Raw genomic sequence first — 24,359 nt, 5'->3', positions numbered from 1 at the left:
ACCTGTTATGTTTGAAATGCTTGTGTTTCTGAGGTGCCAGGTGAAATACCAAATAGGCAGCTGAATATGTGAGATTCGAATTCCAAGAAGTCTTGGCTTAATAGGAGTTGACAGCATGTAAATCGTATCGTATATCATGAAAATGGATAATTGTGGACTTTTGTAATTCATCTAAAGTTTAAAGGTTTAGCATCCAAGACCCCCATGTTTGGGGAATCCTCCAACTTACAAATCTTGGTGGGAGGTGGAGCCCACCTTTTGGAGGAGGCCATCAAGAGGATGTGACCGCCAGCTGTCCTTCAAACTGGACCCAGGCAATCAGAGGCTCCTAACCTCCTCCCCTGTCCTTGGAATGTATGTTCTGCCCACTGTTCCTGTACCAGGAGTCCACCAGGTCTGGCTTAACTCAAGCTTTCCCCTGTTGCCATGCAGAGCAGGCTGCCACCGTAAGGGCATTAGAGAAGCTGAGTACCATTTATGGATACCCTTGTCCAACATACAGTGACTGGGCAGTCACATTTTAAAGGTCATGATATGCAAGTGTAAAACAAAAAATGTTGCCCACCATCCAGCTCTACAAGGCTCAAGTCATTAGCCACTGCAGTCGCTGACTGATGGTGCACCCTGAAAGGAATTCAGGACGAAAAACAGGATGAGAACGTATATGCTTTGGAAAAACGGGCCCCTTAGATAGTTAGATACATCTCAGGAAGATTTTTAAAAGGAATTCAGGACGCAAAACAGGATGAGAATATATATGCTTTGGAAAAACGGGCCCCTTAGATAGTTAGATATATCTCAGGAAGATTTTTAGAGAACCCAGATTCTTGCATCTTCGCATACACAGAAAAAGCACTAACATCAGTAACTAATATATCTGTTCCTCATGACCAGCACTAACCTTCTGCTGAGATGTATACTTGACTGCACGGTTTCCCTGGCCAAAATTACATATATACTGGCTTCTCCCCCTGTGTCTTGGGGAGCAGTCCCCTCTGGGCTACCAAGAGGCTGTTTCCCAAGCTATAGTCCTCACTAAGTTTTCCAAATAAAACTGAAACTAACAACTCTTATGTTGTGCCTTTTTCTTTCAGTCAACACAAGATTGGGCGAAGGACCATGACACTGATGGAGGTTCTGTCTCTCCTACAAGCTACAACCAGCAGAGTCGGTAGAAAGGAAGAATGAAACATTAAGGCAGCAGATTGAATTACTCACAGGTAAAACCCACCTTGGCCAGACGGACTGAAGTACTATCCCAGGCTTTAAGATACTTGAGTGATCAACCAGTAGGGCCTGCTGCCCCACAGGCCAGATGGGAGACCCTTGCTCAGACACACGATACCCACATTAAGGTATGGAAATTGCAGGAGACAGCCATTTCCCTCTCACTGTGGATCTACGAGCTATGCTGCTGAGAACACCAAGCCCCATCACACCTGGGAAGGGAGTTTGCAGTGGGATTTGTAAAGGGACATCCCACCAAGATGGGTGAGTTACTTTGCATCCCTGTTTGAGGAGGAATGACTCATTCTCCACTGGGATGCTGATGTTCTGCTGCAAACCAGACCCATCCAGGTACTACACCTGGAACAGGACACACATCTTTGAAAAAGGGGAGAAGGTGGGAGTCCTGGCCTGGCAGATCCTGCCCTGTCCATCTCCTCACACCTGATAGTGCTTCCTCCCCCAGCCAACATGGAAGGTACACACAACTAGGTCAAGTTCCTAAAGCTGCAGCCACATTAACATCTAATTATCAGGCCACAGTGTAATTCTTTTTTACTTATTTATTAATTTTTTTCCCCATAAGTGTAATTCTTATAGGGGAAGACCTCCCCATACAAGTTCCTACTAAAAAAAAGGTTACTACCTAATACCTAGTTTAGGAGAACTCCAATATTTAAAAGGTAGGGTGGAGGAGAAGCAAAGTGTGTTACATGGAAGTTGAGGTTCAAGAAGGGAGCGGCCAGGGACTTCACTGGTGGTGCAGTGGTTACGAATCCGCCTGCCAATGCAGGGGACTTGGGTTCGAGCCCTGGTCCAGGAAGATTCCACATGCTGTGGAGCACCTAAGCCCGTGCGCCACAACTACTGAGCCTGTGCTCTAGAGCCCGCGAGCCACAACTACTGAAGCCCGCGCACCTAGAGCCTGTGCTCCGCAACAAGAGAAGCCTGCTCGCTGCAACGAAGAGTAGCCCCCACTCGCTGTAACGAAGAGTAGCCCCCACTCGCCGTAACTAGAGAAAGCCCGTGTGCAGCAGCGAAGACCCAATGCAGCCAAAAATAAATAAAATGAAATACAAATAAATTTTAAAATGCTGTGAATTCAGAACACAATGATAAAAAAAATTACAAAAAAAAAAAAGGAGTGGCCAGCTGGGTCTAATACTCCTGAAACAAGTAACACGAGGGTTAAAAAGTGTCCATTGGATATGGTGGTATGGAGGTCACTGCTGACCTTGATAAGAGCAATTTCAGTGGAGTGACTGGGTAGCCGGATAGAAGTGAATTGAAGTGTGAATAGGTGGTGAGGAAAGGGGAAAAAACTGGATAGAGAACTCCAAGAAATTTGTTCATGAAGAACAAAGAAACAGGGTGTATCTGGATGGGAATGTATGTACCACAGGAACAAGCCAGTAGAGAGAGATTGCTCAAAGGACCAAATCCTTGGTCAGGTCAAACTTGCTGAAAATGTGGCAATATTCCTTATATGTTAGGACTATTAACCCTTTTCCTGTATGTTGTAAATTTGATCTCATATGTTTTTAACTTTTTTATGGTTCCCTTTATTCAAGTTTTAAATATTTATATGATCATTTGCTCTTTACTTTCCTTGATAATTCCTGGGTTTTGTGTTATGCTTAGTACATTCAGTGGAGTTAAAAAAAAGTGTTTCGATCTTTCATTTCATTAGCTCTTTAACCCATTTAGAATAATTTCTCTATGTGGCATAAGGTAGAGATCTAATGTTAGCTTTTGCAAACTTTTATTGGCTAGTCTACTCGTTTCCCACTAATTTGAAAGACCTTTATTATCTATTATGTGCCTATATATATATATATATATATATATATATAGGTAAATGTCTGCTAAAGACACAATTGTAACGAAATTTTCGGTGGTTATTTTTTTCTGGCTGTTAGACCCACAAGCCCATCTGTCTCTTAAGAGTACTCTAATTCATGATTTTTCTTCCTGGACTCTACATTCTCAGGGACAAGATTAAAGCATCCAATTCATCTTCTTAATAGGTGCTCATTACGTGTTGATTCACTCTCCAACAGGCAAATAGAGAAAATCTGGTAAAATGTTTAAATTAACCATATGACTTGAAACACTATAACTCTACTGAGTAATATATTTATAAAAATACTTAGGATTGGTCACACAACTGAACAATGAATCCATAAATTAGTAGGAATGTAAAAGTTTATTGTTAAATTCATACATTATAGGAATGATCTGTCCAAAGTAAAAAAAAAATCGAATATTCATTTAAAATAGAAATATATAATGTAAATTAGGCTACTACCCATCATATTTTTTGTGTGTGCTTATTATGAAAAATGTCCACTGTCGTTTCATGACATGGTCTTAAATCAAAATCACAATATCCAAGGGAAAAACGACTCTAAGAAGAGAAGAAAAGAAATTTTTTTAACAAAAAGGACCAAAGCCATTTTGTTAAAATAAAAAGAGTGCTCCACAGTCGCTCATAAGACTATATCCTACCTGTGGTTTCTTAAAATAATCAAGTCCCCTTCCGATCTTAATCATCCATCCATTGTTGAACCTATTGAAATTAGTATATAGTATTACACTCCAGACATTTAAGTCAGACAATGACCAAAGCTGTAATGTATTAAGTGTCAGCTAAATTTCCCCCTAACGAATAAAATCACTTCCTCCAGTGGCAAGAGTTGAACCAAACCTGGGTTTACCCATGGGCTGTGTCTACAGTGAAACAAAACGTCCATTAGCTGATAAAGAGTTTCACAATTCAATTAAACCTTCCTCCTGAATTTCACCTTGCTGGTAAAGCTTCCCAGTTCTGCTAAGAAGTGGCTTCCAAGTGTACTCAGGCAGACTGGGGTGATGTTTCAGGGGTCCCCCTGCCTAGAGGTGGGGGACATAAGCAGGGGGAGCCCTGGCAGGCATGACACGACGTCCTGTCATGCCTCCTAGAATATTTAAAAGACCATGAGAAGTACAACCACATTAAGTCAATGTTAGTATCACTGGAAAAGGAAATTATCCCAATGCCATAACACTGTGTATAGCTGAATGACAGAAAAGCACTTCCTCTTCTCACATGACACAGAACATGTAAATTTTATTCCATTAGGAAATAGGAAACTCACATACAGGACAAAATCAGCCAGATTTTTTTTTCCTTCAAAAGTGAAAAGATATGAAAATGGAGCTTTATTTAAATCTTTAATATTTAAATTGAATATTGTATGTAATTATATATAACGTATTATGAGAAATAAAAATAAGTATTTTTCAACTGCATAAAAATTAAAATATTACTATACACTAACCTAATTTCCCGGTCGTGTATCAAAGAAGAGTATTCTAATTCCAACTGCACTCCATGATTCCTGAGTGACTCTCTTATTTCTTCCAGGCCACTACTTTGCTGTTCTTTCCCACTGCCCTGTTAATAGGAAAAATACAACTTTTTGCCTCAGTTATTAATATTTTAAATTATTCCTAAACTATGCAATGTGTATCATAGGTAAATTAAAATGAAAAGATTCTATACTAGTTTCATTGTCCATTATTGCAAACAAGCAACCGAAGAAGATGAAGTAGTTTAAGAGCAACTGTTTTTATCAAAATAATTGTTTTTTTCTCTAACGTGAACATAACACAACTCTGTCCTATCTCCTAAAATGTATTTTATTACATTAGCATTCTGTGGCTTGGCAAATCTGTAAATTTTTTTTTTTTTTTTTTTTTTCAGTACGCGGGCTTCTCACTGTTGTGGCCTCTCCCGCTGTGGAACATAGGCTCCGGACGCGCAGGCTCAGTGACCATGGCTCACGGGCCCAGCCGCTCCACGGCATGTGGGATCTTCCCGGACCGGGGCACGAACCCGTGTCCCCTGCATCGGCAGGCGGACTCTCAACCACTGCGCCACCAGGGAAGCCCTGTGTAAATATTTTTTATAATTTCTAGAGATGCATGCTTTTTCATAGTAAATTCTTCAGCATGGCACAGGACTCGTTTACTAATAAACCCAGATATCTTTAGTTTTTCTGTAAAAGGAAGTGAAAGTGAATAAACCTATATTCAATTAAAGAATAAATAAAATGTATTTTAATGGTGCTGTTTCGTTACTCAGATGGGGCTTCCTTCTTCTCAAATTAATCCTAGAAATATGAATTCTTTAGAAGCATTCCTATTTAAATCAAAATCAAGATGACAGAAATTGTCAATAATGCAGACAGTGTGATTGCCTCATAGAATATCCAAGAAACTGAGAAACTACTTGAACAAGAGAGTTTAGCAAAGTGGCCAAATCTTCTGGGTGAGCAGAGCCCACAGTCCTGAGCTGTTCTTCGCTGTGTTTGCGTCGTCTCCCCCCATCCAAGGGGAGAAATCTAGATGAGGTTTAAGAATCAGTGCTTTAAGAATGTGGATCTCATAGGTGAAACCTCGGAACACATGTTTTCAGCACAAGGTGTTAAAGTGAATGGAAGGATTCAATGCCTTTTCCAGGAGAGTGTCTCCATGTGGGCAGAATTAGAGAATAAATGGGTCTTGAATTAAAAAAAAAATATATATATATATATATATATCTATATATATATATATATATCTCATAAGGTCACGGTGAGGATTAGAAGGTTAATATATGCAAAGAGTGTACACATGGAAGCACTCAATAATGACTGGCCATTGTTATTACCATTTATATTAATATTCCAGTTAAGTGGTTGAGCATCAGAAGAATCAAGTCACATTCTTAAGGTACACCAGTTAGTTTGAGACCCAGTTGAATGTGGCTTTAGTGCCTGTGCTTTTAATCACATCCCATAAGGAGACAGCAGAGCTATTTTCTAACTGCAACGTTAACTGACTCTTTTTTAAGTTACTTAAACTCTCTGATTTTGTTTGGGTTCCCCCCTAAAGCAGATTCTATGACAAGGGCTTGATGAATGGTCCCTAGGGAATGTGATGTTTCTTGAAGTGTATATGAACGATTTATTAATTAACGACTGTAGCCAAATCTGATAAAGCAGGATAAGCACAGCAGATTGGGAAGAGTGGAACAGGGAAGAAAGGAAGCCAATCCAAGGATGCAGTTTTAAGAGGGTGGCCGGGTGCAGCTGGGGCTCAATGCTAGCAGGGCCGCACTGGAGTTATACAGAATATGCCTCAGAATCGTCCACCAGGGATGGGGAAAGGTGAGTGTTTATTTCCCAGTTCCTATCCTATGTTAATCAAGCGTTGCTCCAGGGGTGTTAATTTCCTTGTACTTACAGTTTTGCACATGACCCATCACAGCCCAGAATCTCAGTGGACAGAGAAGCTTGGGCCAGAAAGCAAGTGACGGGCAGTGCAGCAGAGGTGTGTCATTTTGTCAAAGGTTATATCTGCGGCACAGCTGGTTGCCACAGCCATTTGAGCAAAGCCGTGTGCCAAGGGGTTATAAAGGTGTTTAGCACCTTCTGCCTACTGGAATACACATATTGATTCCATGAGATATTTGCTTCACGTTTGCATAGGTAAATTTTCTGTCATTCACACTCAGTTATTGAGGTGATTCAATGAGATGTGTGTACAAGTGCTCTGAAAGCTATGTCATGTAGACTATTACACTACACATGTGATATTGAGCTCTCCAAAGCTGAAGGTCAAGCAGTGGTTGAACCATTTTTTTAACCCATTAGTCTGTAGGTACTTTTGAACTCAACACCTCTCTCATTTCATGTAAGTAAGAAACCTTTCATACCTTCTTGTTGTGTGTCATCAGTCTTGACTTTCCAACCAGATTTTGGGTGGGGGGTTTATTCTGTTTCTTCAGAGTGGTTACAACACAGAGCAATCTGGATTTCAGCCGAAAAAAATCACCTCAAGACTGCAACAGGGAGTAGTACGGTTTGCGGCTTAAGCGCCGCCGCGGTCTGAGGAATGTCAACTATTCAACATGGAGGCGGAGGTCGATAAGCTGGAACTGATGAAAAATCCTGTTACACTCTTAAAGGAATTGTCAGCAATAAAGTCTCGATATCAAACTTTGCACGCACGCTTTAAACCAATTGCTGTCGAGCATAAAGAGACTAAGAGCCGCATTTGTGCTACTTTCAATAAGACTATGACCTTGATACAAGAACTACAAAAGCAAACAGACCTGAAGCTGTTACCACTGACTGAAGAAGAGAAAACTGCGGCAGAGCAATTAAGAGCTCACATGTCAGACTTATGATGAAGAAATGGACTTGCAAAAGGGAACTCTAATGGGGAAGAGATCAATTCCAGAGAGATTTAGGAAGCTGTCCTGTTAGCATTTGATGACTGTTGGTGGGGGGATGACAAAGGAGATTTGGCTTGGGTTACTGGATAGTGATGCCTTCCACGAGAGAGGGGAATACAAGAAGGGCAGATATTGTACACATAATGTTCAGCCAAAGGGATGGAATGGAAATAAAGAGATTTACAAATATATATGCGTATACACTTAGTCTTGTAATTTCAGGCAAGTAAGTCTCAACACCATTTTGTATCTGTTTTTGTATAATCAGGATAACACGGATGTCCTGGCCTATTGTAAAAGAAAATTATTTACTATCAGTCAGTCAAATGTGAATGAACATGCTTTGGAAATGAAAGGATAGAAAAAAAATTTGTATTATGTTATACATATGTATATAATTTTATTATTGAAAATTCTGATTGCAGATGTGGTCACATTATTGGTGAGACTGCTAATGTGTGACTTAACAGTCTGCCATAAAACCTAACTTAGTAATAAGCTGGCTTTTCTGTGACAGCCTCACGTTTATCTTTGTCCTATTCCCTCTTCCTGCTAATGTTGAACAGCATGAGCTCTGCTTTCAAACGCGGTTTTAGATTGTCCCTGTTATACTTCAATACTACCTTTGTTCTCCTCTGGTCTGTATTACTGTAATTGTTCATTCTACTGTATATGAAAGCTAAGAAACTGAAATGAGAGGATCACTGGCAACCGCTACTTGCCAGTTTGTTTTGTGTGCGCGCGCACGCGTCAACTTCCCTATTTATTAAAAAAAAAGAAAAAACTAATGGCAAGTAAATATGAAAGTAAATCATGGTATATCTATACAACAGAAGGTCAAGTTACCAGTAAATTATTACTGGTATTAATGTTCTGGGAAATGCTAAAGCTATGCTAAATAGGTAAGAGGAGAAGCAGATATTGTAGCTTTGTCGTCAAGATTGGGCTTTGGGCTCATACCGGATATGTAAACACAGGTTTTAAATTCTAGCTGTACGACCCTAAGCAAACCACTTGACTTGTGTGTGTCAGGATGGCTGGAAGCACAAAAAGATGGTAAACTATTAGGGTTTGATATTTAGTAATCCTTCAATAAATATTTCTATATATGTCATAAAAACAAGGCATTGAAAGATTAGGAAAAGTGTATCAAATGTTAGTTTTACAGGTTATAGAATTATACTTTAATGTAATTTTTAAAGAATTTTTTCTGTTATTAACAAACATAATAGCTGACAGACAGGGTTGGAAGAGTAGCTTCAGTTAAAGTTGTCTTGTCTCTTCTGAATATCTGGAGAACAGAAAGTAACCGCCCCCCCTTTTAAATTACAGATAAATAAGTCACACCTTAGTAACAGATATTTTTTTTCTTCAGTACTCAGGCAATTAATATTGAGGAAGTTCCTGTCATGGTATGGCTCTGTGATGTGATGGTGATGGTGGGATTGAAAAATGGTGGTATCATGAAGAGGTCTTAACAAGTTACTGGTGTTAAAGGGTTTTGCTTTCAATCAGAAAAAAAACTAGATTGTACTGTTTTTCCACTATGACTTCCTTCACAAGTTACCTTCTAAATGTTGGTTCTTCCCCTCATCCCTCTTAAAATTGCTCTTGTTTATATATTCATTTATTGCCCTTTTGGGGAATGATTCCCAAGTATAACTTATTTCACTAGATCTAGATCCAAATTTCCAATAAAAATCTCTACCTGAATATTCAAGTTGAACATGTCCAGAATACTTAACTGATTTTCTTATTTTGTTAACAGCAACTATTCTGTTAGCTGGAATTAAAGTTTGCATCCCTTTATCTTCTTAGTTAATAAAATCTATAATTCTTTGAAATGTATAATTCTTTGAAATGTTTGTTGTATCCAACCTTCACTTTACCTTCACTCTTACTACCTAATTTAGACCTTTTTTATTTCTCATCTGGATAATTGTTTTCTCCTATGTGACTACTAGTGTTTTTATGTCTTAAGTTGTGATACAAATTAATTTTAATTAGGTTGTATTTTAAATACAACTTTAATGTTAAGAAATTAAAAAATATAAGTATGCTTATTTTCCCAAATAATTGCAACTTTTTCAGATGTTGCTACATGTATACAAATTAAAAAACATTTTAAACAAAACAAACAAAAAAAAAAAAGACTGCAACAGGGCATACTTCACTGAATTCCAAACTGATTGCTGATGTGATCCTTTGGATTGGAAAAGTCCAAACAGTTCATCTGCCCCATCCCTGGTCATTTGGCTACTGGCTGTCTTGGATGCTGGACCCTAATATTCTAAGGAAAAATAGAAGAGCAGAGAATAAAAGTTTATGCTGACTAGGTTAAAATCTGAGCCAGTCTGGCACTTTCTGTCTTGAGTGGAAATCAATCTGTGTTCTACTTTCAGAGCTAAAATACAGTTATGAAATGTTGAATTTTCTTTTTAAAAAAAATATCTATCTGTCTGTCTATTTATTTGGCTGTGCCAGGTCTTAGTTGTGACCTGCAGGGTCTTTGTTGCAGCGTGTGGGATCTTTTAATTGCGGCATGCGGGATCTAGTTCCCTGACCAGGGATTGAACCTGGGGCCCCCGCACTGGGAGCAAAGAATCTCAACCGCTGGACCACCAGGGAAGTCCCGAAATGTTGAATTTTCGATGTTATTTTTCTGCTTTGTGTTTGAATTCTCACTTCTTCACTTACCTGCTGTGGGGTGTTGGTCACATTACTTCACCTCTTTGGGCTTCAATTTCCTCATTGCAAACTTGAGATAATATTAATAGTAAATCCAAAGAACTGTTACGAGGATGACTGTAATGTGTTTGGAACATAAAGACATTCAGTTCATGTTAGCTGCTAATATTATTGTTATTATCATTATATGTTTTGACAAAGATCTGTAGGTTTATTTTTTGAGTGTTTAAATGTAATGGTTATTTCTATTAATTGAATTTAGTGATGAGCTGCTCTAATCTGACATTTATATGAAATACAGAGGCTCTTAGAATTATCTTGATGTCTTGACTGAGAGAGAAGTTTAAATGCTTTTGACCCTCTGGGGAGCCCTCTGACATCACGAAATCACATATCCTTTCTAAAGTTGATTTTCTAAACAGAAAATTGATAGCCTGGTCCATAACTGATTTAGAAACAATTGGAAAATGTCAGGTAACTTGCAAAGGAATAATGATTTTGCTGCTGCTACTGTGTATTAATAGAGGTTGTTTCCCACTTAAAGAGCTGGAAGTGCCTTGTGTTCTTATTCCAGGTACTTGACATGTACCCTGTGAAGCTGATTTGGGCACACATGGTACCTATGTAACAGATCTCTATCTCATAGACTTATGTAAAAGAATGTAAGTGTAGCCCAGTGTAATAGTCTGACCGCATTTTTAAAGCATTTTAATTAATTTATTTTTATTTTTTAAAATTAAAAAAACTTCTAAAAATTTAAAAATTTTTCTATTTTTAACGTTTTTTAAATTAAACAAATTTTAAAAATATTTTAGATTTTATTTACTTTAAATTTTATCTGACCCCATTTATTTGATGTTTGCTGACATCTTAAACCTCATCCTTCCCTCCTCCCCTTGTGCCCCACTTCCGGGAAATCTGATAAGAAAGTCTGAGTGAGGGCTTCCCTGGTGGCGCCAGTGGTTGAGAGTCCGCCTGCCTATGCAGGGGACGCGGGTTCATGCCCCGGTCCGGGAAGATGCCACATGCCGCGGAGCGGCTGGGCCCGTGAGCCATGGCCGCTGAGCCTGCGCGTCCGGAGCCTGTGCTCCGCGATGGGAGAGGCCACAACAGTGAGAGGCCCGCGTACCACACACACAAAAAAAAAAAACAGAAAAAAAAAGAAAGTCTGAGTGCTTCCACCTTTGGTGTTTATGGGAAGTTCAAGCCACACAAGCCCCTGCCTGTGCACAGAGGCCCTCATACCAGCCTCACCCTCTAACCACCATAAAAGCCCCCGCAGGTCTTCTTCCAGCTCTCACAAACCATTTTCAGTCCAGCTTATGAAGACTACCCTGCTCTCCCCAGAAAGCCTCATTCAGTAAGTAATAAACCTTTCATACCCTCTTCCTGTGTGTCATCAGTCTTGACATTCCAACCAAATTTGGGGTGGGAGATCCATTCTGTTTCATCAGAGTGGTTACAACGCACAGATATTGGCGTGTACTGAAAGGAACCAGGGTTTCTTGGAGAACTAAGTCCAGGTTTGGGGCAAGGACAATACAAGGTAAGTCTGGGATATCTTGTCATACTGTCAAGCAGGGAAGTGCTCCAAGACTAATGGGATCATGTCAAAAGAATAACAGAAGCCAGGATGAAGGGGCTTCCACTTGTCAAAATGGGACAATTTGAGCATTGAAAAGAATAATGATGGTACGAGATTATATCACATTGAACATAAATCTAGAGTGATAGAAAGAAGAGGGGAAAGAGAGGGAGAGAGAAGAAATAAGTAGGAAAGCTCTTCTTTACAGAAGCTTATAGTACATGTAGAAAAAGGAGAGAATTTTTTAAAAAATCACCATTTTGCACCTGAATGCAATTCAAGCAAAGATCATCAAAGAATACTAAAACTTTTTTTTTTTTTTTTTGCGGTACGCAGGCCTCTCACTGCTGTGGCCTCTCCCCGTTGCGGAGCACAGGCTCCGGACGCGCAGGCTCAGCGGCCATGGCTCACGGGCCCAGCCGCTCCGCAGCATGTGGGATCTTCCCGGACCGGGGCACGAACCCGTGTCCCCTGTATCGGCAGGCGGACTCTCAACCACTGCGCCACCAGGGAAGCCCAAAGAATACTAAAACTTTTGAGTAAAATGTTGTTGGAGGTGGCAAGAGGTATTATCCCATGGATTATGTGTTTCCATTGCCAAGGAAAATTAACCTTTAGAATAGATACCTGACCCAATGGGAGGCATACAGTGTCCCCTGTGTGCTATGTAGTACTTATGCCAAAATATTTAACCTGATTCTCGTGGTGAAGAACAATTAAATATAGAATGTGGGGCATAATATAGGACAACTGTCCTGAATTTTTCAATGTTGTGAAAATAGAAACAGAAACAAAAAGAATGCTCTTCAGGAAAAGATGTAAGATACTAAAAGACAGGGCTTCCCTGGTGGCGCAGTGGTTGGGAGTCCGCCTGCCCATGCAGGGGACACGGGTTCGTGCCCCGGTCTGGGAAGATCCCACATGCCGCGGAGCGGCTAGGCCCGTGAGCCATGGCCGCTGAGCCTGCGCGTGTGGAGCCTGTGCTGCGCAACGGGAGAGGCCACAACAGTGAGAGGCCCGCGTACAGCAAAAAAAAAAAAAAAAAAAGATAAGATACTAAAAGACATAATCAAAGGCAATGTGTGAACCTTGATTTGACCCTAGATTGAAAAAGTAAAACAATTAAAAAAAACAATTTTGGTCAACTGGGGAAATTTCAATGTGGATATATGAAAGTGATACTCTGATTATATAGGAGAACACTCATTCTTAGCAGATGTGTGATATTTAGGGATGAACTGTCATGGTGTCTGGAACTTATTTTCAAATGGTAGAGCAAGAAAGTATATATATATATACACACATATATATATGTATATATATATATATATATATATACATATATATATGTGTGTATATATATATATATATATATATACATATATATATATATTTTTTTTTTTTTTGCGGTACACGGGCCTCTCACTGTTGTGGCCTCTCCCGTTGCGGAGCACAGTCTCCACACGTGCAGGCTCAGCGGCCACGGCCCACGGGCCCAGCCCCTCTGCGGCATGTGGGATCTTCCCGGACAAGGGCATGAACCCGCGTCCCCTGCATCGGCAGGTGGACTCTCAACCACTGCGCCACCAGGGAAGCCCTGAGTATATAATTTTGAAAAGCTCCTCCCACCCAAGGAGTTTCTTCAGACCCCGCGGAAAAGTCTCTAGTTGGGAGGGGAGATGTTTTCCCGTACATGTATTGAGCACCTCATATGTAACAGGTGCAAGTCACCATTCAAAGCGTCCTTTATGTGTGTCATTTAATCCTTAATGATGATAACTCACACTTGTATAGAACTTCCTCTGTGCCAGACTCTGTTCTAGTTAGTTTACATACATTCACCCATTTAAATCCTCATCACGAAGTGTATGAAGTTGGTAATATAATGATCTTCCTTTTGCAGGTGACCACTGAACCTTAAAGGAGAAACAAACATAGTGCCCTAGGGCCTAGGGCTGATCTCAATATTCATAAACTAGGACAGGACAATCATCTTCTCTTGACAGATGAAGAAGATGGGGTTCTAACAGGCTAAGGAAAACTGCCCACAGTCACAGAACAAGTAAATAGCACACTTGGAAATCAAACTCACGTCTGATTTGTTCCAGAGCCCCCATTCTTTCCACTTTGCTGCTTTGCCTCCCAGAGACGTTTTTGCTTTGTCATAAACCGCAGAGCAGAGTGTGGCACTTTTAACGAAGGAAGAGTTTGCCAAATGAAAAGCAGATTAATGAGAGATTTGGGATGCTTTGCAGTAAATAAATCTCTTTCAGAATTCTCATGTTCTCCCACTCACATCGTTAAAGCCATAACAGTAACAATTACCTCAGCCTGGTTGAGGCCGTGTGGGAGTGTCTGTCGCCCTGGGAAGACACTGGGGACCCACAAAACTTTCCTTGAGCTGACTGAGCCATAGGTCAGAAATTGGATATATCAGAGGTTGGCTTTCCCCGTCAGAGCCTCGTCTTGCCCCTCCTGTTTCTGGCTGTGTCTTGAAACGCGGTTACCTGATTAAAATTGGGTCAACATTAAGAATATTAGACATGTCAATGTCAACCTGTTCTCCGAGACTTAGAGCACCATTTGAACACGATTGCCCAAGACTTGAGTAGAGTCTATCTTTTTTCTTTTTAATAATAGGTAATCTTAGCTATTCCCTGGGAATTAAAAAATACCCCTTTGAAACTGAGAGGCCAGAGCAGAAATGTCATTATTTCTAGATGATACACAACTGAATTTAAAGCCAAATGCTCACATTTATATTCAAGAGGAATGTGTGTCTACTTAACGCTGGTGTTGAGGGTCTGGGGGATGTGAAGACAAGCAAGTCCCGGGCCCTTTGTCTAAGAGCTAGGGAAATGGGGTGTAAGCTGTAATAATCTGTGCTGCGAGGGGAAACATAGCATTTACTGCCCATCCGCCACAGGCCAGGCATTGTGTCAAGTACTTTATACAAGGCCATGGCAAGATGGATGTCTTAGCCCCATTTCTAGGGGAGGAAAGCAAGACTCAGAAGAAGTTGTCCTGGGCCAACAGCACTTTATGCATATGGCTGAGATTCGGACTCAGGTGACTCTAATGACAGACCTGCACTCTTTCCCCTAGGATTGACTGTTAATTAGGCAGGATCCACTTAATGGTCTAACGCATTAGGTATCCTTCATGGGATTTAAAGATTCACGAAATTAGCTCACCGAGCTGCATAACGTTTTGAGATGACAATTTTTGACCTGGGGTATTTTTTTTTTCTTTTCTTTTTTTTTTTTTTTTTTTGCGGTACGCGGGCCTCTCACTGTTGTGGCCTCTCCCGTTGCGGAGCACAGGCTCCGGACGTGCAAGCTCAGCGGCCATGGCTCACGGGCCCAGCCGCTCCGCGGCATGTGGGATCTTCCCGGACCGGGGCATGAACCCGTGTCCCCTGCATCGGCAGGCAGACTCTCAAGCACTGCGCCACCGGGGAAGCCCCTGACCTGGGGTATTTTGAGGAGTCTTGGGCGAATCAAATAATTTTCAGCTTTTTCCAAGGAAAGTACAAAACAGAAAACTTTACCCATTTCTTGTGCTTTTATGTTGGTGGGGTGAGGCTTATGGATGGTCTTTGGGTGAGGGATAGAAGAGGTCTGGATAACCCAGATAGCTCCATTACTTGGTGAGAAATAATGGTTTTGAAGTATGACTTGGCTGCTTTAAAGTGGCTGTATCAGCTCAGTAGGAGTTAGCAGTTTGATGTGGCTACCAAAAAGCCAGTCTTAAGAGAAGTGTCTCTGGTGGGGGAGGTAAGAACCCCACTCTGCTTTGCCTTGGTCAGACCTTAGTTGGAATACTGTGTTAAGTTCTGGGGACGGTAGACTAAGATAAATATAAAGCAACTAGGACCCACATTCAGGAGAAAGTTTGGATCACAATGTGGAAATGAAATCTGGACGTTTAGGGAAATAGGGCTGTGCAGCTGAAGAAAAGACTTGAAGGGCTGAGATAACAGTCTTCAAATATTAGAAGGATTGTCTTGTGGAAGAGGAATGTTGATTTTTTTTCCTCTGTGGCCCTAAAAGATGCAACCAGAAGCCACAGGCTCTGGGGAAGTGGATTTGTCCTTACAAGGAAGAATTTTTTGTTCTATCTGCCTAAATATGTTTTATCTGCCTAAATATGTTGAGTTTTGTTGTTGTTTTAGAAAGTGGTGGATTCCCAGTCCCTGAAGGTCCTAGGACATGTGCCAAGTAATTACTTGGTGGAGCCATGGCAGAGGAAATTCAAAGGTACCGTGGATTGGATTTCACAAGCATCAAAGTCCTTCCCAACCCTGAGCATCTCAGTACCTGTGGACTGTCCTTCCAGGCTTTGCCTCCACCTTTGTCACTAGGGTTGGGGTATGTTTTGGGGGGATGGATAGATGGATGGGTGATGGGGAATAGGAAGAATGTACAATGGCAAAGCAGTTACTTGGTCCATTCAGATTTGGTCTGCCATTTTTAAATTTTGCCTTTCCTATATACTCATTTGCTTGCCCTAAACTCTGGGCACCTGGAGGCCTTTGCTGTAACTGCTTGTGATCCTCAACATCGTACCCCATCTCATGCAATTGGGTTCTTATAAATGTTATTTGACAGTGATTTTTATCAGGTATCGAGTATTGTCAGGCTCCAATAGTAAGCGAATCTAGCTTCGCTGTATGTACAAACGCTAGGTTTGTAAAGCTTGTGGCTGCCTCCCCTCTCTGGGGAAAGACAGAACCTGAATTCTTTTCCAAATTTCAGTGAGATGGAAATTTTGGGACACCCATGAGACAGAGAACCAGTCAAAGGGCTTCACACTTAAAAGTAGCCTTAAAAATTACCCATATGCCAGTTGCACTACTCCCAGCCCCCTGTCAGGTAGCAATCTTCAACTGTTTTGAAAGATCTCTAGCTCTTTTTATCCAATTAAGGACTGAAAGTGATTGACAGAAGGTTTTTGCTCATAGTCTACAGCTGAACTCTTGTGTCAACAGTAAATATTCCAGCAGAAGGAGTGAGGGTTTGATCATTTTACTGCTTTCTGCAGGGCAGACTCTGTGGGCTCATGGCAACATCTAATCTTCAGTGACCCCAGTTGTCACACCCAGGAGTAGGTTTCTCTCTAATCCTTTTCAGAGCTATGAACAGCAGGGAAACATGATTTATAGACCAAGAGGCATTTTCATCATGGGATTTGTGAGCATTTCATATCCCTTTCCTCATTATGGATACACTGCCCATCCTTTGGAAGAGACACTAAGGTGTTGGTCAGATCCTGTTAACCTCATTTACTTCCATGAATTCATGTCAAGTGTATTATGTTCATGGAGGAGATTGTCAAAACCCTACCAAATGGGTTTAGAGGAAGATGGGGCTAACTTCAGATGACTTCTTTAGGCCAGAGGTTTTCCTAGGCACCAGTAATCATCTGATTCTGCTTTCTAAGGCTGCTTCCCTTACTTACAATTCATACATAGAAGCTAAGTCCTTGATGCAAAGGTGTTCTTTACAGCTGTGGGTTTTACCTCAATCTCTGGGCTCCTTGAAAAATAAACTTGGAATATTCTTCTCAACCCTAGTTATTTGAACTCTCTGAGTCTCAGCTCAGTTTATTAACATGATTAATTTGCAGTGGATCTCTATGTCTTATGTCCTTAATACATTGCTTCACACAGGGGCACCAGCTCAGGAAGATTTTGTCTGTTGCAAATTTATGAGGAAGTTGAATATTTATTTTTGGTACTTTTTCACCACCTCCCCAACATCTACCTCCTGATCAGATACCATTTCTTCTTCTTCCTGTCTCTACATTTCCAATGCCATTAAAAAATGGCCCAATTCTCAGCCTGTTTTCCCCTAGTCCTTGCTAAAACAGTGGCTGATGATGGTTTAAGTTAAGGCACCACTTCTCATGAGGTTACTTGTATTTTAATAAAAATCTTTGAAGGGTAAACATTCAAAGTCCTGATTCTCTATGGTTAAATTTTAGGCAGTGTAAAAAATAGTTTTAGATGGAGACGAAGGGAGTTGGGTGGATTACACAGGACATGGGATGAACAGGGCTGTCACTTTTTTTGTTTTTTGCGGTACGCGGGCCTCTCACTGTTGTGGCCTCTCCCGTTGCGGAGCACAGGCTCCGGACGTGCAGGCCCAGCGGCCATGGCTCACGGGCCCAGCGGCTCCGCGGCATGCGGGATGCTCCCGGACCGGGGCACGAACCCGTGTCCCCTGCATGGGCAGGCGGACTCCCAACCACTGCGCCACCAGGGAAGCCCGAGGGCTGTCACTTTTGTTCAGTTACGTGAACATGGTGACAGGCAAGCATAAATGCAGAGATGGCATTCCTGTGCTGGTATGGGGAAAAGGAAGAGAGGCCACTGGTCAGGACATTGTTTTGCCTAGGGAGGAAGAAGATCCAGTACTTTGGTAATTTATTTAAGCTTTTGGTTTTTTTTGCGGGATAGAGGAGCAAGTAGGGGAGCTCATACTTGAAGCCGAATCCGGCCTCCGTACCCTGACACTGAATTAAATCTCAAGACAGAGTTGTGGGTGAAGTAGAAGAGAATAGCTTTATTGCTTTGCCAGGCAAAGGGGGCTAGAGCAGGCGATTGCCCTCAAAACTCTGTGTCCCTGACCTGGAGAGGGTAGTGAGGAGTTTTATAGTAATCGTTCAAAGAGGAGAGCATGATCAGCTCATGGACATTTCTCTGATTGGTTGGTGGTGAGGTAAGTGGGTGTCAGCATCATCAACCTTACGGTTCCAACTGGTTCTGGGGTCTGCGTGTTTGTGGGTAGCACACCATTAACTTCTCCCACCTAGTGGGGGTTTAAGTATCTGCAAAACAGCTCAAAGATATTGTTATGTGTATCCCTTAAGGGGGAACCAAGACCCTGCCCCAAGGCTGCACTAGCGTTTCTTTTGACTATTCCTCCCTTGTCTTGCATCCCCTCCCTTCTCTAATTAGCAACTGTTTGAACCTGCTCCTTGGAACTCAGGGAAGGTCATGGAGGCTGAATGAAGCCTATTTCCTGTAATCAAGAAATGGGGGACACCGATACAGGCTTTGTGCCCAGGAGCCCACAGGGTCCTGCTAGGGATCATACTCAGTGCAAGGAGATGTGGAAAATCCAGAGATAAGGAATCATGGCCTCTTACTTTCCAAGGGCTCCTACTCTATGTTGTGGGGGAAATCAGACACATTCATTAAGAGTCTGCCCGATTGAAGGATGTGAAAAGAGTTATCACAGAGGTACAACTAACATGCTGGGAAAATGTGTGGTCCATTCTCACTGGGATATCTGGAAGGGCTTCCTGTAGAAAGTGGGATATTAATTGAACTTAAAAAAACAATTTGTACTTTGAAAAATTATAATCTTGAAAGAAATGAGTTGAGCAAGCGCCTGTCCTCTGATGGAGGGAGGGAAGTCTGGCCTAGTTGAGTGGAGGCGGGAAGGTGAGTGTTACGCTTAGTCTGGAAAACTCGGCAGGGTCTTCAACCCTACGGGGCTTTGAACGTTCGGTTGACTATTTTCGGTTTTATTCTTCTCGCATTGGGAAGCCATTTAAGATTTAAGCAGGGGAATAATATTCTTAAAGAAAATAACTATGACCAGGATGAATTGAAGGGAGGGAGAAACGACATACTCATTTATCTACAATTTGGGGAAGAGAGGAAGATTATCTCTAATTCATTAGATGTGCATTGTATCAGCAGGAGGGAAATAAGCAGCATATCTTGATACATAAATCCTCCTCCCATATATGCATTCTTTTTCACCAGGGAGCAAGTATTTGGCAGCCAAGTTATCTTTAAAGTAATAATAAGAAAGCTATTTGGAATAAATGTTTCAGAACCATTTGTTACTTTGCACAGACCTATGAGCAAATAGGATTGAGCTAAAGCATTTACAGTGGTATGTGGTTCTGCAGGGGCCGCCACCCTATTATATATACTTATATCTTGGCTAACCTCCAGCTGTTGCCACTGCTATTAGTCAAAGAACTGAAGTGTCAACGAGCTAATCAAAATAGCAAAGTGGGAGTCAAGAGTTTTTCCGCCCGTTTCCTAAAGTCTTAGGAAGATTGTTTCCTTTTTATTCCTTCTATTCAGAACATAAAAGCCTCCCAGACATCTAATCTTTACTAGGTCAAACATTTCAAAAGGCAGTGGGATTATTTTCCAGTTGCTTTTCAGTTTAAGGCAAGTGTTTTAGGGGCTTCCAAAGCCTCCCTCCTGAATCAATTTATGAAAAAAAAACAAAAACAAAAAATGAAAGGCATTATTAACCCAACTACATTGTCTCGGTGTAAAAATCCTAACATATAGCATAGTGGGAAAAGGTTCTGAATCATGACCTAAGAGATGTGAGTTCTAGACCCAGTTTTGTGAATGCATAGCTTGGTGGTTTTGTCAAGTCTCCTATTTAACAGGGAGGGATTCGAATTTTCCTGTATGGTTTCTGTACTATGCAGTAGTAGTGTTCACAATTACTTTTGCCTAAGGAGTTTAGAAAATGGAGAGACACATGAAAATGTTGCAGGAAGAGGGACCTCTTCCAGGGCCCAAGAGTGGGCTCTTGTCTACCACTCAGAAAAGAATTTTCTGAGGAGACACACGTGCTGACAAAGCAACAGACTTCATTGGGAAGGGGTGTCCGGGTGCAGAGCAGGAGGGGAGGGAACCCAGGAGACCTGCTCTGCCATGTGGCTCGCAGGCTCAGGTGTTATGGTGATGGGGTTCGTTTCTGGGTGGTCTCCGGCCAGTCATTCTGACTCAGGATCCTTTCTGGTGGTGCACACATTGCTCAGCTAAGATAGGTTCCAGAGAGAAGGATTCTGGGAGGTTGGTAGGACATATGGACAGGAGTCTCCTCTGTCCTTTTGACCTTTCCCTAATTCTTCCGGTTGGTGGTAGTTGGTTAGTTCCACGTTCCTTACCAGGACCTCCTGTTTTACGATAACTCGTGAAAGTGGTTACTATCGGGCCTGGTCAGGGCAGGCAGTTTTGGGCAGTGGTTTCCCTAAAAATAAGATTGTGGTCAACAATTTTGGGTGGAAGTGATGTGTGTTACTTTTGGGCGAGAACTCACACTGCCAGTGTGAGGCTCCAGAATTCTTTCTCTCTACAAAGATGACTGAGAGAGGTGGCTTTGTCAAGCTGGGGGCAGGAATAAGGAAAACGAAGAGCAGAACTCCTAGGCAGCCCATGATGGGCATGTACAACGAGCGGGAAATGAACCTTTGTTGTTTTAAACCACTGAGATTTGGAGGAATGATTCAAGCTTATTCCTTTTTGTTTGTTTGTTTGTTTGTTTTGCAATATGCGGGCCTCTCACTGCTGTGAGAGGAAGATAATAACAATGACAAGTAGCAAAACCTCTAAAATGGAGACTATACTCCATTATAGCCAATTAATGGGAGTGGGAAGCTCGGGCTCACTGTCCAGGACATGGAAATAAAAGCTGAGGATGCTCTGAGGCATCTCTTGGATCTCTATAAGCCTCCATCATTTCTGCTGAGTAGGGTTGACAGATAAAATATAGGCTCTTCAGTTAAATATGAATGTCAGAAAAACAACAAGTATATTTGGAAGATAAGTATGCCCCAAATAGTTCATAGGATCTACTTATACTAAACATAATGACTTATTATTCATGTGGAGTTCAAGTTTAACTGGGTATCCTGTACTTTTAGTTACTAAATCTGACAGCCCTACTGATGAGCCACAATGGAGGCAGTTGAGGAGCGGTACATGCTGGCTCTCGGACAGTCAGAAATGGCTCCAGCAGACCCAGGTACAGTATGAACTGCTCTTTGGATGTAGCTCAGAAGCCATGGCCAGCCCTTGACTGCAAGTACTGCCTCGGGTTTCCCTGAGGTGGGGTAAACCTTCCTCTTAATGGCCTTTGGGTAAGTCTGGAAGACCATATCCAAGGGGAGCCCCAAAGTCAGTTTCATCCTCACAACCATGGCTCCAATTCCTGGAATTGGCTGCATGTGACTCACAAGAGCTGAGGAGGTTTGTGGAAATTGGGAGTGTCATAGCTTGAACCCTTTGTAGGTAAAGTTTTGCTGTTGTGAGAGTTTGAACAGGAGCAATGTGAAAGACTCCAGGTCCCCAGGTAGATAGAAATAATCCTGTTCTACCTGTGTGTATGTGACAAGTCTCTAATAGTTCAGAGAGCAAGTATCTGGTCTTAGAAAGACTGATCCAAGCTTGGATGTTTCTGGTGACAAGGCAAGGTCCTGAGTTTCAAGTTCACCTTTTATGGCTGAGGAGACAATAAGGTGGTCAGAAGGGAAATCATGGAGGAGACCTTGGCTTCATCCATTGTGCAGGCTTGTATATGTGGTTCTATGTAGACTGTGTTTCAAAGGTGGAGCTTGTTTACATCTATGAACATTCTCCGATGTGCTTTTTGGACCTTCATTCCCAGAGCGAGAGCAGTGCCGAGGCTCTAGAAATGCCCTGGATATTCTGAGCTGTCAGTGGCATTTCCCAGGTACTGTTGCCTTGGTGCCGCTCCTTGAAATGTCCAGAGGGATTATCATCTGTCTTGTGGCGGGTCCTAGCATTGTGAAAGGAAGCTGCTGCACCGGGCTCAGAGGATTTCGGATGTGGTGGGAGGAGGAGTAGTACTACGACTCTAAATTGTATCACAGCATATCTATTCCATCTTGAGAGTGGGGTTGGGGGGTTATGAAGGGGGGCTTTTATTGTACTTTTATACATTGTACCTTTGAAACTAATTCAATTTTTTAAAATTAATTTATTTATTTTGGGCTGCATTGGGTCTTTGTTGCTGCTAGCGGGCGTTCTCTAGTTGCAGTGAGCGGGGGCTACTCTTGGCTGTGGTGCACGGGCTTCTCATTGCAGTGGCTTCTCTTGTTGCGGAGCATGGGCTCTAGGCACGCAGGCTTCCGTAGTTGTGGCACGTGGGCTCGGTAGATGTGGCACACGGGCTCTAGAGCGCAGGCTCAGTAGTTGTGGCGCGCGGGCTGAGTTACTCCGTGGCACGTGGGATCTTCCCAGACCAGGGCTCGAACCCATGTCCCCTGCATTCGCAGGCATATTCTTAACCACTGCTCCACCAGGGAAGCCCAATCATTCAGTTTTTTACAAAGAGAAGATTCCTAATATTATTCCAAAATTTTAAAAACATGTAGTTGGAGAACACTATGAAACATTAACTGATATATTCTTTTATTATTTCTCTTTGCTCCCTGGATCTTTTCCCCCATCCAGTCAGCTAGGCACTGTGAGTTCACTGCATTAGGAAGGTAAAGACTCAGCAGAAATGAGGGAGAAAAAAAGAAAATTCTCAGCTTTGGAATGTTCACAACGGAGGCCACAGTAGAACAGGTGAGAATTCTGTGAACAAAAACTAAATGTCGTCTCAAATGCAAAAAAGTATTCTCTGCACTGGGAGGCAGGAGAGGGAGGGAGGGAAGGACTGAAGGAGAGAGATCAGTGTGGCGAGGGACATGGAGACTGTGCTTGAGGACGATATGCCCAGGAAGAGAATCAGAATCTGCAGAAGATTCAGCCTGCACGTGATCATTGCCTCCAGCCAGCCCCCTCATCTCAGACGTTGGGAAATTCAGAGAGAGAGTGGGAGTACGTCAGGAGGGCCACGCGCATAGTCTGTGTGGCAGGGGTTGTGGCCATTCCCTATTTGTGAGGAGTCCCCAGCAATTTGCAGGCCTCTTCTGGAAAATGCTGGCGGACGTCTCTAGTGCTTATGTGAAAGCTTGTTCACAAACCTTGAAAGATACAGATGTAGATGACAGGTAGATGCATAGATAGAAAAATGTAATTAAATAAAAGCTCCAGGAAAGGTTTGGAAAATGCACTTTATTGCATAGGACGCTTCTATTGTCATATGATGTTAGACTGAGGGCCGGTCCCTTCATCCTCCTTCAGACCACGGCATTCTGTCTGCTACTCTCCCGAGGGTCCTTTCTTCTCCCTGGAAGGGAGAAAGCAAATGAGGTAGAACAGGAAGAGACAAGCAGCACTCGAAGCTCTGCTGGTCAGGGTTACCCTCCAGCATTGCCTTAAAGCTCAGAGCCACACACACCACAGGGAGCTTGGCTCCAGATCAACTACCACGCAACGGAGGTTCTGGAACATTTCCATATCTCGGGGGACCTCATTTCCACGTGACTCTCTTTCATATTCCCCTTTGTCACAGAAGGCTAGGTCCAGTGGTCCGGGTGAGATCTCGGCTCAGGCCCAAGGCTCTCAGACCTCAAAGTTCTGGTCCTGCAAGGGCCCCTGTCCTCTCTTGAGACCACTCCTGGCTCTCTCTGCCGAGAAGGAGCTGCTGGCAGTACGTCCTCTAAGAGTTGAGGTCCATCGTGCAGACCCTGAGAAAACGCCTAGGAAAAGGCTCCACCTTCTTGTTGACGTCAACAGAGGTCAACGCCTTTGGTAGTGCTGGGTGTGTCCCATCGGATGCAACTGCAGAGCCATTAGGTCAACCAGCACATGTGTGCGGCCCCTTCCCTTAGACTCCTCTGGGCCCTCGTGACATAGGCTCAGAAGACTGCCAGCCTCAAGCCTTACCTCTTCCAAGGGACGGCCACACCGTCTTCCAG

At 42.4% G+C, this 24,359-nt stretch overlaps 1 protein-coding gene and 1 long non-coding RNA gene across 2 annotated transcripts; one reads left to right on the top strand and one right to left on the bottom strand.

The window, feature by feature from the left end:
- Nucleotides 1-3,472: 3,472 nt before the first annotated feature.
- Nucleotides 3,473-4,834, bottom strand: LOC132502218 (uncharacterized). The gene is made up of 3 exons (XR_009534417.1): nt 4,548-4,834; nt 3,736-3,796; nt 3,473-3,634 (listed from the first exon to the last, which is right to left on the bottom strand). It is a non-coding gene; the product is annotated as an uncharacterized LOC132502218 (long non-coding RNA).
- Nucleotides 4,835-7,162: 2,328 nt separating this feature from the next.
- LOC132501397 (spindle and kinetochore-associated protein 2-like) lies at nt 7,163-7,441 on the top strand. The gene has a single exon (XM_060116974.1). It carries the CDS (start codon nt 7,163-7,165, stop codon nt 7,439-7,441), a length of 279 nt encoding a protein of 92 aa, XP_059972957.1.
- The last annotated feature ends 16,918 nt before the right edge of the window (nt 7,442-24,359 follow it).

The sequence above is a fragment of the Mesoplodon densirostris genome, chromosome 14 (genome assembly GCF_025265405.1).
Source record: "Mesoplodon densirostris isolate mMesDen1 chromosome 14, mMesDen1 primary haplotype, whole genome shotgun sequence".
Classification (NCBI taxonomy): Eukaryota; Metazoa; Chordata; class Mammalia; order Artiodactyla; family Ziphiidae; genus Mesoplodon; species Mesoplodon densirostris.
This window is presented reverse-complemented; position numbering and strand designations above follow the sequence as displayed.